General features: G+C 48.7%; 1 protein-coding gene across 14 annotated transcripts in view; it reads left to right on the top strand.

Moving 5' to 3' along the window:
• The window catches only part of TMEM269 (transmembrane protein 269), a 159,115-nt gene that overhangs the window by 130,245 nt on the left and 10,488 nt on the right, over positions 1-18,382 (top strand). For all 14 annotated transcript variants that reach the window (XM_078642590.1, XM_078642592.1, XM_078642591.1 and 11 more), the window contains one exon: positions 25-225. In XM_078642590.1, the coding sequence (XP_078498716.1) occupies positions 25-225 (201 nt within the window). The remainder of the gene's footprint in view (positions 1-24; positions 226-18,382) is intronic.

Here is an 18,382-nt window from a genome sequence, read left to right as displayed (position 1 = left end):
ACTTTTTATTTTTTCCCCATGTAGGTATTCCTTTTATGTACCGTGGTCTCCCTTGTACTTATGCCTCATCAATCTTGGTTTCTACTTCTGTGTTAACTGGAGGACATTTGGTGGTCTTGCGAATTGTCGCTGTTGTGATGATACTGTTTATGGTAGACCAAGGTTTCTACCCTCATGATAAAGTTCTGGAGTCACAGCCGTGGAAAAAGATAGTGTTTCTAGTGGGTAAGTAAACTGATTTAAAACTTGAACCAGAATTTAATTTAAAATGTTTTTTTCAACTAAAATCGTTAAACTGTTGATTACAAATTAAGGACCTGTTAGTTGAGTATTGTATGTAAATTGCACAATGCTTTGTAGACTGCAAGAAAATGTAGATAGCTGCTAGAAGTAGAGAAGTCTGCCAGGTACAGGAGCATATCTGCATAGAGAGATTTTCTCCTCCTAGGCATCGGCCCCTCTTAAACCCCTAATCAGTGTATCCTGTCAAATCTAGGTGGGGAGGGGCTCCTGCACCAGCATGAAAAAGCTGGTGGGTACAACCTGGGCGCGAGTTGGCCCCATGGATCCCGTGCTGGATCTGACGCAGTGCCCCCAGAGAGACCGAGACATTGTACTGCACCCACTCGCATGCCAACGCCCCGGCATAGTTTACCCCATCCCTTTTGTCCTTGACTTTGACACGGCGCAGGACTAGCGTCACATGACACTGGTTCCAGGGCCATCCAGTACAGAGCCATGCCTTCTGGGTCACAGCCAGTGCCTTTTGTCTGTGACATGCCTGGTAAAACGGATAAATTAGAGAAGTATGGCGACCTTGATAAATACTGCCACCGTTTGGATGAAGCATCCATTGGATGATACCGAGGACACCTGATATGAGCATCTGGCGGTTGCCAGTTAGACACCTCACCAGAAAATGACTTTTTCTATCCTCCTACTGTGGCTACGGAGGAGTCAACCTCTTTGTTATGGTGGTGCATAGGACAGCTGAGGTCTTGGACCTTCTGCTTTCCTCAGTGGTAGTCAAGACTAATATCTTGACGGAGATGCTTCAAACTGAGACTACCTCTTCTGAACCCCTGCTCCCTTGTAATGAAGTTGTCACCGACGTCCTCTTCGGGGCATGGTCCAAGCCCTACACAGGGTTTCCTAGGCACAGGATGTTTGCCCGCCACCAAACATGCCTGCTCCACGATACCCTGAACTTCCTCACCCAGAACTCCACTCCTGAGAGCTTGGTGGTACAGGCTTCCACTTCTAGAATCAACTTTGGCACTTTCCCTTCCACTCCACAGGATGGAGAATCCAGGAGGCTGGATCCCTTTGGCAAGAGAATGCTCTCTTCCGCTAGCCTAGCACTGAGGTCGGAAAACACTGTGTGCCTCTCGGGTCATTGTTCCTACGTAATCTGGGACACTGTTGCACAAGTGCAGCCAATGGTCTCGGAGGAGGCCCGAGCCATACTTTCTCGGGCTGTTGCCGACAAGAGAGATGTGGCAAAGTTCACCTTTCGTTGTGGCCTGGGCATAACCGATTCAATGGGAAGAGTGATTTCTTTGTTGATGGCCCTCCTCCAGCACCACATCTGGCGAGGACTACTGGCTTTTCTGGAGATGTCCAAGCATTGCATGTGGGCATGCTCTTTGATGGCTCCCGTCTTTTCTGAGAGAAGGCGGACTCTGCTCTAGAACGCTTTGCGGGTGGGGAGCATCTCCTTGGCTTGCCTATTGGCTTGGCATTACTATCTCCCGCTATGTTGGTGTTGATAAGATAAATAAATATTGGATAGATATGCATCCCAAGGCCTTAGTCTCCCTCAGGCACTTTTGTGCTCTGTCTTTTGTCACTTTGAAGGTTTTCTCTTTTGTTTTTCCTGGTCTTCCAGTCCAGCACCTTGCTTCTGATTGCACTTTATTGGCCTGGTTTTATGTCCTATTGGGGAGGGGTGGTTTCAAAGGACTGGAGAGAGAGTTGTTTTCACTATTGCCAATGCGCACGGGGAAGGTGAAGGGGGTTGGGTCTAGTACATTACTCTGGGCATTCCCCTGCCCTGGTGCACGAGGGCAGGGTCTCACCTATATCATGCAGTTTGCATGCCGGTCTTTGACAGTTCATAGGTCACTGCTCTATATTAGGATTGTAACATATGAACTGCAAGCAGAAAAAATATATCTGTGAAAAAAGCAGTTACCCGCTGAGCTATCCACATAAAACACAGTTTTGTGATCTGCATGGTATACATTCTTTGCCGAAAGCATATTAATCCTCTGCGCTACTTTATGATGAGTCGATAACTGCCACTAGACAAATCTCCATCTTTCTCCAGCAGGAACATTAATAAACTCTGCCATCTTACTTCCCTTAAATAACTCGTACCCTGGTAGGGAAGCCACAATCAATTTTCTCAGAAGCCATTAACGGGCAGACGTGCAGAGAAATCTTGTGTATGTACTTGCAAAGCTTACCAGAGGCTGACTTCAATCTGGCATGGGCCCATCGGGTTGAGGGAGGGACATGCAGGCTATGCAGTTACAGACATAAATCATGGCTGCATCTTATGTGTTTCTGTCCAAAGCAAGATGCCTCTAGAAGGTCTTTGCTGAGGCCAATCTTCCTGACCCAGGCGGTTCGCAACAGTCTGGAGGCATCATCTCTATGTTTCACTCAGTCCGATGCAAGGACCTTATCGAGGTGCTCTTTCTTTACTGCTCCGCAGCCAGGATCCTGTTTTTCCCGCACTTGTTTGCCATGAGGAAAGTGAGCGAGCGGCGAATCCAGTCCGGGTCTCCTGTCTCACCGCCTGCCTGCCCGCCGGCAGTCAGGGAGCCGTTCTGGAGCTGAGCAGGAGCGGGAGAAAGCCGCTACGGAAGAGCGGGTAGAGAGGCGGACTTTGGCGGACTTAGCCGGTTCTAGCATTGACGGCGGACTGCGAGAGGACTGCAGGAAGGTACGCCACGTCTCTGTTGCTGCCCGGCAGTAGTGCGGAGCTGGGGGAGTTGGGGGAGAACAGAAGCAGGACGTGAGTGAGAGGACACCGAACAGCTGACGGCTCCGGACCCCGCTCCCCTGCTCTCCTGCTGATCTCCCGGTGGACGTCCCCCTACCCACAGGCTACGCATAGGCAGGAGCCTAACATTCCTGGTCCGTGAAAGCGGATCTGTCAAAAAAGGAGGGCGAATTGACGGAAAATAAAACAAACAAAGATAAACCAACAAACAAACAGAAAACACAATTTGCAAAATAATAATAACAATAACGACCCTCTCCCCAAAAAAAAAAAAAATTCGCACCTTCGCCTTAAGCAAAAAAATCTTTGCCACAGCACCAAGTCGCAAGGTGGGCGGGCAACAACCCAATCATGAGGTCCGGAAGAACGAGGGGGGAGGAGTTAAAAGAGAAAAAATCACCATCCAATCGCAAAAAACCCAAAAAAGAAAGGGAGAGGGAATCGGAAACAGAAACGGAGGTCACCAAGGCGTTGGTCATGGAGGACAACAGCACAGCATCAGGAACTGCGCAGGGAGGAATGTCCTTTACGGAGCCGAGGCAAACAAATAGCGACAAGCAGTATGCGACGGAAGTCGTAACACAGGGCATCGCAGCTATCCCCGGATTCTCAAGCGTAAAATCAACTGTTAGCAAAAAAGTCGCAGAGACAGCCCCGCCTGTCACTTATGAAGGCGGCAAGAAGGGCATACCATCGGCACCCACAAGGCACTACTCATGCCCAAATAGCAGCAAACAGGCATTGATCACCGACTTCCTAAAAGTGGCCACAAAAATAGCCAAAAATAACCAGGAATGTGACGACCCTAAACAACTCAAACATTTTCAAGACACTAGTCTTAGCATTGACACCATTGACGGCCTAAGTGAAGCCGATACGAATATCCTTCACGATAAGTGCATCAAGAGTTGCAACAATGAAAAAGCAGAACTCTGGGTAACTTGACTAGATCTGGATCACGCATTAAAAGGCGAATCCCATGGCCCCCAAATCCCAAAATTTAAACCCCTTTCGGAAGGTGGTCATATCCACAAAGTCAATACCATAGAAGCACAAATACACCATCATCCGCTTATCCTAGAACCACAGCCGAAGGGGCAACAACAACTGTTACTCAGCCACAATGGTCTTTACGGTAACAAAGAAGCCATCTCAATACATCAGATAAGCACGGGCATTCTAAGCCCTTTTGGAAATACACACATGCTGCCGCCGGCCCAACTCACAGACGACCCTGTCAAAGCAAAAACCAACAAGCAAGACCAATTAGCCTCGCTACATTATTTATCGGATTCTGTCCATCGAAGCAGTAGAAAATCACCGCCCTCTAGGCAACATGATGACTCATTCCTTAGTTCAAAAAATCTCGAAAATTCTCCCTCGGTGCCGCAGTTGCAAAACAGGGAGAAAATATACGAAATTCCAGCCTCTCTGGACTTCTTGTCTCCAGAGCATTCACCTTCACAGGTACAGGCAGCCAGCTCACCACCCTCAGCAGTCTGGCCCCATTTGTTAAACACTTTGGACACCATCGATAAAGCCATGACTTATCACGCAGACAAGCTAGATGCCCAAGTGGATCTGTTAAACATCCTAGCTATCTACGTTCAGGGGGTGGAACAAAAGCTGCAAAACCTTAATGAAATGATAGAGAGGGTGCAGCAAGATCAAGAAACAAGTTACCTAATAAGCCACTGCCATTGCACGCAAATAATAGATCAACTAGCCGTAGTTCCAAACTTAATGTTCGAACTACTGGGGGTCGCCAGGGACACCTCAACACAGACTAATCCACCAACTAAGAAATTCAAAGAAACCCAGCAGGAAATGGATCAGGTTCATCCAAGTCCCCCAAAAGAGCACAACGTAAAAGCTGGGGGCCTAACAGTGCTCCAACACCCGAAAGCACAAAAACATCACAATTAAAAACAGTTTCAGACAACATAGGATTCTCGATCAGTTCATCAGTTGATCATCGCAATGAGCTACTTGCAAAAGAAGCAAATACTAAAGCTCCACTATCAAAGCGGGAGAGAAAACGCCTAAGAAAGGCTAGAAAGGGAAAACAAACAAGACATGCACCAAGCGTAACCGGTACCACGACGGAGCTAAATGTGACCCAAAGTGAAGACGACACATCAATAATAAATACTGAGAAAGCAAGCCTTGAGGTCAACACGACCCCATCGACTAATAAGCTTACCACCTCAACAATTCAAAAGCAACCAACAACAGAACATTCGCAGCCAGCAAATGTATACAGCATATTCAAACCCGCGGAAAAGGAAGAGAATCGGCATATAACATCTCAGCCCACTCAAACCCCTAAAAACAACTCCCAGACGCAACACGATAGAATCCGTTAAAACCAGCTTAAATGACGTAAATTGGCCCAATGAGTGAGTCAGCAAGGACGGGAGCACCCCCGACAAAACATACAGGACCCACATGGAAAGCAGTGTTCCAACGACTGCAATGAACAATGATACACCTCCTCAAAACACTGCATGCAACGCTCAGAATCTTCGCCCAACCACCGCGGGACAACCCTCAGAGGGAAAAGAACTTAAAAAGAGCCAACACACCGAGCTGGTCTCCTCCGACAGCATTAACCTCTACAACAACAAGCTGCATTTCATCCCTCATTTCGTATCAAGGGGAACCCATGATATCCTTAATAGAAGCGTAATATTAAAACTGCTCAAAGCACTCCCGTCTCTGCGTCACATCGAGACGGGCAATCTTGAAAGCGTTAAATTTAGACCAAATCCCGACCCATCTGGTCGAGCAATCACTATAGTAAGCTTTGTTTATAATTCCATCACTGAGCAAATCTGGCAGCAGCAGGTTTTATTTGCCAAATGGGGTATAGAATTTAAAAAAACAGCTCCCACCTGCTACCCAACCCCACTTCAACAACTAAAGTCATCAGAGGGCTTGTTGAGAGGCGCGAAAGGCCCAGAACACCAAAGCCCAAGAATTGGCAAAAATCAAGAGAGGAGGAAAATTACCATAACCTTCGTCCATCCGGAAGCAGGAAAACACACAGGGCAAAGGAAACTGAACCCGCCAATGTACGGCATGAACAAACTCATCCAAAGCTAAAACAACAGACCACGGGTGTAATATTTGCTCTTGGAATGTAAATGGCCTAAGCTCAAAACTAGAAGATCCGGACTTCATGGAATTTTTCAACAAGCACGATTTAATCCTCTTTCAAGAGACCTGGCAGACAAATTCTTCATCAATAGTAGGATACAAAGAATATCTTAACCCGGCCGAGAAAGACTCGAAATATGGAAAAGCTAAAGGAGGCCTTTCAATCTATGTCTCGACCCACATCTCTTGGCAGGCCTCGGAAGTAGATTTAGACACAACATGGATGTTATGTATCAAATTAACAGCCCCTAAATTCTTCAGCTTACTAATACTGAACATATACATCCACCCATCATCCAAACAAAAGAGATTGAATATCGATACCCTAGCAGCAACCCTGGATACACTTAAACTTGCTCACCCACACTCCAATATTATTTTATCAGGAGATTTCAACATGAAATTACTAAATCTGAGGAAAGAAAGTCCAACAGGCCACGTTCCATCTAGCAAACAACGTGATACACATGGTAATAGATGTGCTTCCCTGCTGGAAGAACGATCATTGGGCGTGTTAAAAGGACAAGTGACATCAGAGAGCCATCCAGCATATACTCTGGTAACGCAGAAAACATGCTCAAGCATTGATTACACCTTAACGAACCTAGACCTTCTTCCACATATCACTAACTTTGAAATCAAAGATAGGTCAGAAAGCGACCACCATCCTCAAACCTTCACTTTACTCCTAAATGCGTCCGACTCAGTAAAAGACAAAGTGATGTCCCAACACACAAAATGTTACAACCTGAGACGTTTAATTTGGAAAAAGGAAAATATTGGCGAAATCGTGGCCACATGTATAGCCCTTTCGGAGAGTTTTAAAGTCAATCCATCATGTATAAAGGCTTGGGAAATCTTTGCTCAAGATCTAAACAAAGAATTCTCAAAAAACAAAAAAATCAATTGAATAAACATCAAAGGCATTTGCGAACTCGAGGCCCAGAATCCACTCAGGATATTCGCTCACTAATATCAAAATTAAGAAAAGACCTCAAAAGAGACTCCAAGGTGGCCAAGAAAGACTTCAGAGAAGATCTCTGGGCAAAACTCCTCCATGCCAGTAACCAAAAAGACTCCAAGCTCTTTTGGGACATAATTAACCAGCTATCGAACGGCAAGAACCGGCATTTCAACTCTGATGTAATGGAGGACACCTGGAAAGCATACATTGAGCAAACATATAATGACATCCTACCCTCAGGAGCCACAAATCGGGAAATCCCGATTGCAGCAATAGCTTATGATACACCAAAGATTGAACTCCCAGAACCACTTCTGCAGATTTCCCAAGACCGGGTCCTTAAAACCATAAAAAACTTAAGGCCTGAGGGAGCTCCAGGACCTAACGGACTGCCTAATGCATTATTCCGGCACAACCTCTCATTCTGGTCCGACATCCTCACTCCATTATTCACACACGTACTATCGTCAGGTACGGTTCCAGACTCCTGGAGAGGAAGCATCCTAAATACCATATATAAATCGGGCCCACGTTCAGACCCTGCCAACTACAAATTGATCGCACTCATCGATGTTGAAGCCAAGATTTACGCCTCAAACCTGCTGGCAGATCTAGAAGACTGGGTGAGCTATACAAATTTGATGCCAAATACACAAACAGGATTCCGGGCTGGAATGGGCACCCTCACCAACATCTCTGTGGTAACACTCCTAGCCAATCAAGCCATGGCCAAATCCCGCTCCCGCTACTCCTGCTTTATTGACCTCAAAGCAGCATTCGATAAAGTACAGAGGGCAAAACTATGGGTCAAAATGCAAAGCTTGGGGTACCAACAAAACTTTTGGCGGCAATTATCAACCTTTACTCGGATACATGGGTCCAAATAAAAAAAGGAGACGGGCGCAGCATAACAAGTAAGATCCAAACTAAAACGGGCTGAAACAGGGGTGCGTGCTGGCCCCTTGCCTCTTCAACATCTATACCGCCGACCTCGAGAAACACCTTCAACAAGTCCAAACTGACCCCCCAAAACTGGGCAAAGCACTAATCACCAGCCTTGAATATGCAGATGATATCGTCCTTCTATTACAAACACCAATAGGCCTGCAACGATCAATGACCCAACTAGGAGCCTATACCATCGCATCCCAATTAACAATTAATCTCAAAACTAAGGTGCTGTGCTTCTCAAAACAACATAAAAAGGGTCAAAAGGTAAATTCATCTTAAACCTAGGTAACAAACCAATAACCCAGGTGGAATCTTACAAATACCTAGGGTTTCAACTTGATCAAAACCTCAACTTCAAACATCAGTTGAATCAAGTGATAACGAAAACAAAACAACTTCTTTACGCCTTCAAAATTTTACACAGGAAATTAAAAGGCTGCTCAACAGGGCATCTGCTGATGGTAATCGCAGCAAAATTCATACCAACTATATCATACGGGTCGGAAATAATGCATACAAAAGACGCAGCCGCCCTTAACCAAGCCCAATCGAGCTTCTTCAAGAGGTTGTTCTCAATTCCTCAGCACATTTCTCAAGCCCAGATTCGACTGGAATACAGGCTAAAAAAACAGAAACCAGCCAGACAAGGGGCGGTTGTCAAATACTGTTAGCGGATGAGGCAAGCAGAAGATAACACATTAGCCCACTCCTGCTGGGAAGAAATCGAAAAAAAGCAAGGCTAAATAATTCCATCGCCTCGGTCCTAAAAGGATCACTCAAGGACTTACACCTCGAGGGGGCATGGCATACAATTACCTCTTTCTCTGTTTCAAAAAGGCAGTAAACAGCGCAACCAAACAACTTTCGCAGCTAATGGACAAAACTGCATTTTCAAAGAAAAAACACGCTTGGGCAGTGATTTGTTCTTATCAGTCGCCACAACCATACTTGTTAGAACACTTTTCACAACACAAAAAGCATTATCTGACTATGTTACGGTTGGGGTCATTCCCCACGAAGGACCTAACCCCAAAATGGAAACAAGTATGGTTAACAAAAGAATGCCGGCTGTGTGGACAAGGAGATCTCCTATGCATCTGCCCCACACTTCTAGAAATTCGGAAAAGGGTCCTCCGCAAGTTGCTGATAAAAAACCAGCTACGGACATGCAGAGCTGCAGTCATACAATTTCTTGGAGGCCATTCCATTGAACTATCTTGTAAAGCCATTATGCTTTGGAAAATGGCAGCCAAAGAATTAGACAACAAACACGAATGAACTGGAGCGGTTCCGTTAAGACTGCTTGGACCATTCTTCTTCTCCTGCACCAACATTATTTCTGGTCTCCTTGTTTACAGTACCGCCTCTCACTGTTCAAAATTTCATTTTTAATATGAAAGTTTATATCTGAAAGAAACAGGTTAGTATTAGATTCCTTACCTTAGAATATCCCCAGGCGTCAGACTGGATCCGGAAATATTTGCGTAGCAGTACCCTTGCGCGTCGGTAGGCGTCGTCTGCGGCTCCGCGTCCGTCGTGGGCGCCGTGATGACGTCGTTGGAGTACTTAGACGCCGCCTCCACGTGCTGACGTCAGTTCTTTTTTCCGCGCCAGCAGCGCAGATCCGGAAAGAGTGGTACCTTAGTCATTTTTTGACTAAACTTGTCCTTTTTGATCATTTTTCGAGTCTACGACTCCGAACGTTGCCGTTAGGGATGCCAGGTTTTAAGGATTGTGACCGACTGATGTCGGTCACCGACCCTCACCGCCGGTGCCTCCACTGTCTCGGCGTCGACCATGACGACAAGACCTGCTCCGACTGCCGGGCCCTGACTTCGAAAGCTAGGCGGGAGCGGTCCCGCAAGCGACTCGAGCTCCGGCAGTCGGCCCCGCGCCGCGAAAGGTCCCGGTCCGGACGGAGGTCGAGGGACCGGTCGCGGGATCGGAGCCATCAAAGCTCCGGGAGTCGACATCACTCCTCAGGGTCGAAGTCGTCAGATAAGCACAAGAAGTCGAAGAGACGTCATCGCTCTTCTGACTCGCCCCGACGCTCGCGCAACGTGGCCGGGGGTTCGGGTGACACCGCTCACGCAGCTCCGTCGGAGTCGTGGGCGTCGCGTCCGGCCCCACACCCTCCGGTCCCTGGGCCGCACGCGACGTTGGAGGAGATCGAGCGTTTCCTCATGGCCATGAGGTCTCTCACTCCTACGGCGGGCTCCGCGGCGCCTTCGGACCCAGCGGACTCGTCTGGGGGCCCTAGCGGGTCGGGGGCTTCGGCCCGACGCCGCCGGCGCCTTCGGGCTCGGCGCCGCAGGGCCCCGCTGGATCCGCTTCTGGATCCGGGTTGTCGCCGGTTGACCTGACGACCTCACCGGCGCCGGTCCCTCAGGTGTCACCTCCTGCGCCGTTTTCAGGCGCCGCCATCCCCGATGCCTCCTGCGCCGTCTTCGGGCGGCGCCGTCCCCGATGCCTCCCTCGATCCGGTTCCGGCGCCGCTCTCGACGCCGTTTGGAGAGTTTTACTTCAATGAACCGGCCTCGTCATTTGACAACCCTGAGTATCAGGAGATGGGTGATGAGGAGAATTGGGAGGGGTCTGAGGACCCTCTGACACGAGAGTGTCAGTCCCAGGAGGACTGGACAGGTTGACTTGGGGATGCCAGTGGTCTGGACACCTCGCCAGACACTGGTTTTGTCTCACCTCCTACCATGGCTACAGAGGAGGGGGCAACCTACAGCGTGGTGTTGACGCGGGCGGCCAAGGCCTTGGGCCTTGAGCTCCCCGTCGCGGCCGTGAGGACTAACCTCCTCACTGAGGTCCTTAAACCACAGTCAAGCTCTGCTGAGCCTCTGCTGCCGTTTAATGAGGCCTTGGCCGACGTTCTTTTGGGCACTTGGTCCTGGCCCGCTACAGGTTTGCCTGTAGATAGGAACGTGGCCAGACGCCACCGCCCGGCCCCGGGCGACCCTTGTTTCCTGTCCACCCACCACAACCCTGAGAGCCTCGTTATCCAGGCCTCAAATTCCCAGACCGCATTCCCGTCGGCTCCGCCTGACAGGGAATCCAAGAGGTATGAGCAGTACGGCAAAAAGGTATTCTCCTCCCTGTGTCTGGGACTGCGGTCTTCCAACACCGCATGCCTCTTGGGCCGCTACACCCACTCTCCATGGGATACGGTCGCGGACGTGCTGCCAGAATGCCCGTTGGAGGTACGGGCTAAACTCGGCCAGGCCCTTGTGGAAGGCAGAGATGCAGCACGGTATTCTATCCGGTGTGGGCTGGATACCACCCACTCACTGGGCAGAGCGATGGCAACGACGGTGGCGATTCGTCGCCACGCCTGGTTGAGGTCCGCCAACTTCTCGGCCGATGTCCAGAATACACTCATGGACATGCCGTTTGATGGCCGTCTCCTTTTTGGCGACAAGGCAGACCATGCGCTTGAGCGCTTTAAGGACTCCAGGGCTACGGCCAAGTCCTTGGGCCTCTCGGCCCCGTGCCAGCAAATGGGTGCCTTTCGCTCCTTTCGTGGCCAAGGAAGGGCGCCCCCACACGTGCTGCCAGCCACGCACCGCAGGGTAATATCCAACGCGGTGGCGGCCGTGGAAACCGCCGTGGCGGCGGTAGGGGACAACGGCGAGGACAGTCCACACCTTCCCCCGCAGCATCCGCCTCAAAACCCTCCTAGTCCGTGCTTTCAGGCCCATGTGACGCCACGTGGGGGGCAGGGCTCGCCATCACCTCCTCCACTGGCGCGCAGTCACATCGGACAGGTGGGTGCTGCAAATCGTCCGAAGGGGCTATTCCCTCCCCTTCGAGGCGACCCCTCCAGCCATGCCACCGCAATACAACCGTGTATCGGGGATCATTTGCGACTTCTGCAGGAGGAAGTTACGGCCCTCTTGGCCAAGGAGGCCATCGAGCGCGTTTCTGGGCCAGAAGTAGGGTGTGGTTGGCACTCCCACTACTTTCTGGTACCCAAGAAGGGCAAGGGGGGCTTACGCCCTATTTTGGATCTACGGAACGTCAACGGCTTCCTCCGGACCCACGAGACTGGATGGTAGCGTTGGACTTGCAGGACGCTTATTTCCACATCCCCGTCCTGCCGGCCCACCGGCGCTACCTGCGGTTCACGGTTGACCACGAGCACTTTCAGTTTACCGTGCTCCCCTTCGGCCTTACCTGCGCCCCACAGGTGTTCACAAAGGTGATGGCGGTGGTCGCAGCTCATCTGCGCAGGTTAGGGGTTTCAGTCTTCCCCCACCTCGACGACTAGTTGTTGAAGGCGGGCTCGCCCCAGACCGTCGTCAGCCACCTCCAGACGACGGCAGACCTCAATCAATCAATCATAGACATTTATAGAGCGCACTACTTACCCGGAGGGTCTCAAGGCGCTTGGGGGGGGTTGCTGCTACTGCTCGAACAGCCAGGTCTTGCACCTGCACCAGCTGGGGTTTTCCATCAATGTGCCGAAGTCACACCTGTGCCCCTCTCAGAAGCTCCTCTTCATCGGAGGGGTTCTCAACTCGGCGCAATTTCGGGTTTATCCTCCCGAACAGCGGGTCCGGGATATTCAGGCTCTGATTCCTATCTTTCAGCCTTTATCCCGGGTCTCGGTCAGGTTGACGCTGCGGCTTCTGGGGCTGATGGCCTCCTGCATCATTCTGGTGCATCACGCCCGGTGGCGTATGCGGGGTCTGCAGTGGGACCTGAAGTTTCAGTGGGCCCAGCATCAGGACAACCTGTCCGACCATGTCCTGATCTCGGAGGGCACTGCGAGACAGCTGCAGTGGTGGCTCACGGACCGCGATTGGGTCAGCGGCAGACCCCTCTCCCTTCCCCAACCGAGCACGTAGTTGTGACGGACGCGTCCCTCCAGGGCTGGGGAGGCTACATGGGAGAGGCGTAGATCAGAGGCCTCTGGTCTCCGGTGGAGTCCCGGCTCCATATCAACCTTTTGGAGCTACGGGCGATTCGTCTAGCACTGAAGGCATTCCTCCCCTCTGTTCGGGGGAGTGTAGTGCAGGTGTTCACGGACAACACCACCGCCATGTGGTACTGCAACAAACAGGGCGGGGTGGGGTCGTGGACCCTTTGCCAGGTGGCTCTGCGCCTCTGGCAGTGGCTGGAACATCAGGGCGTGTCCCTGGTGGTTCAACACCTGGCAGGTTCTCTGAAAGCCAGGGCGGATGAGCTCAGCCGTCGGTGCATGATGGATCACGAATGGCGTCTGAACTCTGACGTGGCGCAAGGCCTCTTTCAGCAGTGGGGAGAGCCTTGGTTAGATCTATTCGCCACCGAAGAGAACGCGCAATGTCATCAGTTCTGCCCGTTGGAATTTCCAAGGCGGCATTCGCTCGGCGACACTTTTCGTCGCGAGTGGAGTTGCGGTCTATTGTACGCCTTTCCCCCTATACCACTTCTGCCCAGAGTGCTGAAGAAGATCAAACGCGACCGGGCCCAAGTCATTCTTGTGGCTCCGGACTGGGCACGAAGGTACTGGTATCCCGAGCTACTCAGTATGTCAGTCGATCCCCAGGTTCGTCTGTCTCTTCAGGAGGACCTTCTGTCGCAGCAGCAGGGGACGGTCCTCAACCCGAATCTGTCCAGTCTCCACCTCCATGCTTGCAGATTGAGCGGCGACAGTTGAGGCCATTTGACTTGCCTCCTGAAGTGTGTAATGTCATTCTGGCAGCCAGACGTCCCTCCACAAAATCGGTATGCGCCTGCAGGTGGAATAAATGTGTGGCATGGTGCACAGCAAAGGCTGTGGATCCACTTTCTGCCCCTCTTTCTGAGGTTATTCTCTTCCTTCTTTCTCTTGCCCATCAGGGCTCTGCTCTGGGCACTATCAAGGGCTACCTTTCTGCCCTTTCAGCCTTTCTAAGGCTGCCTGATCAACCTTCTTTTTTCAAGTCCCCTTTTGTAACTCGTTTTCTGAAGGGCATCACACACATGTTCCCTCCTGTTCCGTTTGTGATGCCTCAGTGGGACTTGAACCTTGTTCTTACCTTTCTGATATGCGCTCCCTTTGAGCCACTTCACAACTGTCCTCTCCGCCTTCTTACTCTGAAGACTGCTTTCCTGGTTGCCATCACCTCTGCCAGGAGAGTGAATGAGCTCCGGGCTCTTTCATCCAAACCCCCTTTCCTTTCTATCCATCCGGACAAGGTTGTGTTGCAGACTTGGCCATCTTTCCTGCCCAAGGTTGTCACGGCCTTCCATATCGGGCAGTCTATCACCTTGCCCACCTTCTATCCGCCTCCGCATCCCTCTAAAGAGGAAGAGCGGCTCCACCGTCTGGACCCAAAACGTGCGATTTCGTTCTATCTAGATCGCACACGCCAGTTCTGGGTGGATGACCAACTCTTTTTTGGTTACGTGGGCGCTAAGAAGGGACGGGCGGTGCACAAGAGGACCATCTCTCGGTGGGTCGTCTTGTGTATCAAGGCATGTTACTCCTTGGCGAGGTAGGAGCCTCCTGTTGGGCTGAGAGCCGATTCCACTCGGGTCACGGCGGCTAGCACTGCCCTGGGCCGGGGAGTCCCCTTGCAGGACATCTGTCAGGCAGCTACCTGGGCATCGCTGCACACGTTTGCAAGACACTACTGCCTGGACAGCCAAGTCCGGAGGGATGGCTTCTTTGGCCGTTCCGTCCTCCAGGACTTTCTGGTGTGATTATTGGTTCGTAGACCCACCACCGGGGTTGGTATTGCTGGGGTATCTATTCCAAGGTAAGGAATCTAATACTAACCTGTTTCTTTCAGATGAACAAGTTACTTACCTTCGGTAACGATATATCTGTAAGAAACAGTAGTTAGTATTAGATTCCTTACCGCCCCACCCATCCTCCCCGTTCTGCGAACTGATATCTAGGGTTAAGGTCATCCCCTTTCAGGGCCCTAGTTTCAATGGCACCAGTGTTGGTTTTTAACATGGCTCTGCGTTTCTGGCGCTTAAAAGCTGCGTCTAAGAACTGACGTCAGCACACGGAGGCGGCGTCTAAGTACTCCGACGACGTCATCACGGCGCCCACGACGACGGACGCGGAGCCGCAGACGACCCATACCGACGCGAAAGGGTACTGCTACGCAAACATTTCCGTATCCAATCTGACGCCTGGGGATATTCTAAGGTAAGGAATTTAATACTAACTACTGTTTCTTACAGATATATCGTTACCGAAGGTAAGTAACTTGTTCTTTACGTATTATCCATGGATGATTATCTAGGTCATGACAGTATTGTGTTTTCATCTTTTAGCACCTTTTTAACCCTCATCTATTTATCTACTTAGGCATTTTTGTTTTCTTCAACATGTTTGTATTATTGAACTTTTTCCACTCTTTTGTGATTTTTAACGAGATCAAATAAAAGTATTTCTGACTGACTGGACCTTATCGAGGTGCGAGAAATCTGTCAAGGTACTAAGGGCTCCACTTGAAACACAAATTTCTAAGCCTCGTCACATCACCACTGCACAAAAGCTGATAATAGATTACTGCACACAGAAAACCTAAATTGTGTCAGTTGTGCATCCAAGAGGCCCTCGGACTAATAAAGGCAATGTAGTCGGGACAGAGGCAATTACCATCACGATGTTCACTCAAGAGGCCAGTTTTGTAAGACAATATTCTTTTTATCCCACCATGTTAACCATGCCCCTACTCTTCTTTGATCCTCCTAAAAGACACTGTTTGGCATGGTTCATTGTTTTTTGTGTTTCTCTTTTCTTTTTAAACCACTCCTTCCACCTTGCACCTCCCTTGCATGCCAACTCCCCTTACCAGCATTTGTATTTGAGAAAGGATTTTTAGACCAAGCAGTTACGCAGTCTTCTACGAAGAAGCTAAGTTGTCAGCTTTCTTGCAAATCATCTTCCTGCACCATATGAAGTACTTTGTCTTTGCTCCTTTTACCATGTACGCATTTCAGCCCAAGTGGTCCCATTTGCATACGTGGGGTGCGGTGCAGTGAGCAAAAGGGTCTCTATTGAGGAATCTGAGCTGGCATAAAAATACGTTTTTACTTCTTCTTTCCTTGCAATGGAACTTGTTTTCTTAACAATAATTTGAATGTGATCGTTGAACATGGTTGCTCATCTTATTGTATGGATATACTTTTTTATTATTGTACGGATATGCATTGTTATGGTTTTTAGTAACTAAAACAATAAAAAATGACATTAACATTAATCACCAGAGCTATCTTGACATTTGTATGGTTGATTGCAAACTGTTGGACAAACAAGAAACTCTGCAGCAGGTGCTGTTAAACCCTAAGGCGTTTGTAAACTCAGCGCCTAGGGATATGACTGCAGGCGTCCGCCTCGCATTTCTCCCCTCCATCCGGGGTCCACCCTTCTATGCCCATGTCTGTGGTAGCTGTAGAACATTCACAGCTAGAGCTGTGAAAAAAGGCTTCGGGGCTGAGGGGATTTCAACTGCCCCAAGCTCTGAGAGACTTTTGTTTTTACTAATTAGAGCATTCTGCCCTCATAGGGTACTTGGTCATTATTTTTAAATTCAACCATATAATAGCCCGGGACACCAATGGTGAATTACCTCAGTTATGATAGTAGAGGCCCAGTAATCTCTGACTGAGCTAGGATCCCACATAAAAGTTCTCACTTCGGGCAATGGAGCTCCTAGGCAAAGCTAAAATAAAAAATGGCCAGGCAGACAAACAGTCTTTCGAAATACTTGTGGTTTTAATTTCCATTAGCTAAAACAGCTGAGATTTCTTTGAACTCTAATGTGATGTTACTTTTAAATTTCCATAATATAAACCATAATCAGTTACTTTGGTTAATTTAGCTAATTTCTTCAGTCTGATTCCCCCTAGTTTATTTTTTGCACCACAAGAGTTATAATAACTGTTCTCAAATATTCTCAGTATTCGCTCCAGACCTTAGGTAAACTGATCACAAAAGTGCCTGCCATATGTTTCAAGCAAATGATGTAATATATATATATATATATATATATATATATATATATATATATATATATGTGTGTGTGTGTGTGTGTTTCCTCAGTAAACCATGTCACCTGTGCCTAATACTCCAGTTCTTGTACCCCCAAGCACACCACTCGCATTTGATTCTATGACAAAATCTGGTGTGGGAGCTCATACCATCTCTCATCCTTGGACCTACCTTGCTCATTAACAACCACATCTATTGACAGCTTATTTTCTTGAGGATAGATTTCCTCCTGTTTACCTTTAAAGATATTGTGGGTGAGTTAGTATTCCCTTAAATAAACGAGTCCTCTGTCCACACCAGCAGCTTGATTCCCCAGGCATGATGCTTTTTGTGTCATGTCTAGAGTCTTGTTAAAGGACCAACAGTATCTAGTAATTACCCGGATACAATTGATGATCCTTTTACGGCTCTTGTAAGAAAAAGTTCCCATTGTCGATAATGTATGTATTTAATGTTTACATTAAAATCCATTGTGAGACATGCTTTTCTGTTATTATTCGATGGGAGAATTGTACTTGCTTTGAGTTTCTCCAACGTGGCTCTAGTGCTTTTTTATACTTAAACTTGACGGTATGTCGCCACATTTTCCATGACTGTCCATATTTTGAGCCAAGGTGGCGAGTATCCACAGGGTGAAATGGGCTCAACTCCTGAGAGGTCTTCACCACCTCAGTATCCTCTGACGCAGGTTTTTCAGTGTGAAAGTTATTGTTTTCATAATCTTACCAATAATCCTGCTTACATCATACACCAAATCCTCCTCATCAACAGTATGAGTGTATTCACTCTTGGGTTTCTTCTAAATTGCCTGGGACTCATGTGCTTGTGGGCAATTTTCGTATTTAGGACAGCCATACCTTAGAAGAACCCACCTTCTGTTTAAACTCTTTTTTTTGTATTTCCCAGTTAACACATGTCTAGCTGTTTGTTAGCATCTTCTTTATTCTGAGAGATACCTAATCTGTGAATGTTTTTTTTCTCTTTTTCTAAGTAGATAAAATACATGATCTACTTTTCCAGATTCTGTAGTTGCCATTGAAATGTGGCTCTTGCCATTTAAATCATGGAGGAAGGTAGGATCCTTGTGCATAGTTACCTCCACTTTTTGCCTGGTGCTAAGCTGTTTTTGAATGGTCTGACTAAGATCCTGCTGAAAATCAGGACCCCAGTCCATCTTTTTTCTCCCTTAAATTGGTATGTTCAGTACTTGAGATTGGATACTGGGGTGCCCTTATCAGTCCTCAGTATATGGTACTAAGATACCCAGGGCGTAGGTACCCCAGAGGTCCCCCATAAGCTGGAGCATGCATTA

The sequence above is a fragment of the Lissotriton helveticus genome, chromosome 5_1 (genome assembly GCF_964261635.1).
Source record: "Lissotriton helveticus chromosome 5_1, aLisHel1.1, whole genome shotgun sequence".
NCBI classification, from domain to species: domain Eukaryota; kingdom Metazoa; phylum Chordata; class Amphibia; order Caudata; family Salamandridae; genus Lissotriton; species Lissotriton helveticus.
The sequence above is the reverse complement of the archived record's forward strand: the minus strand, read 5'-3'. Positions and strand labels throughout refer to the sequence as shown.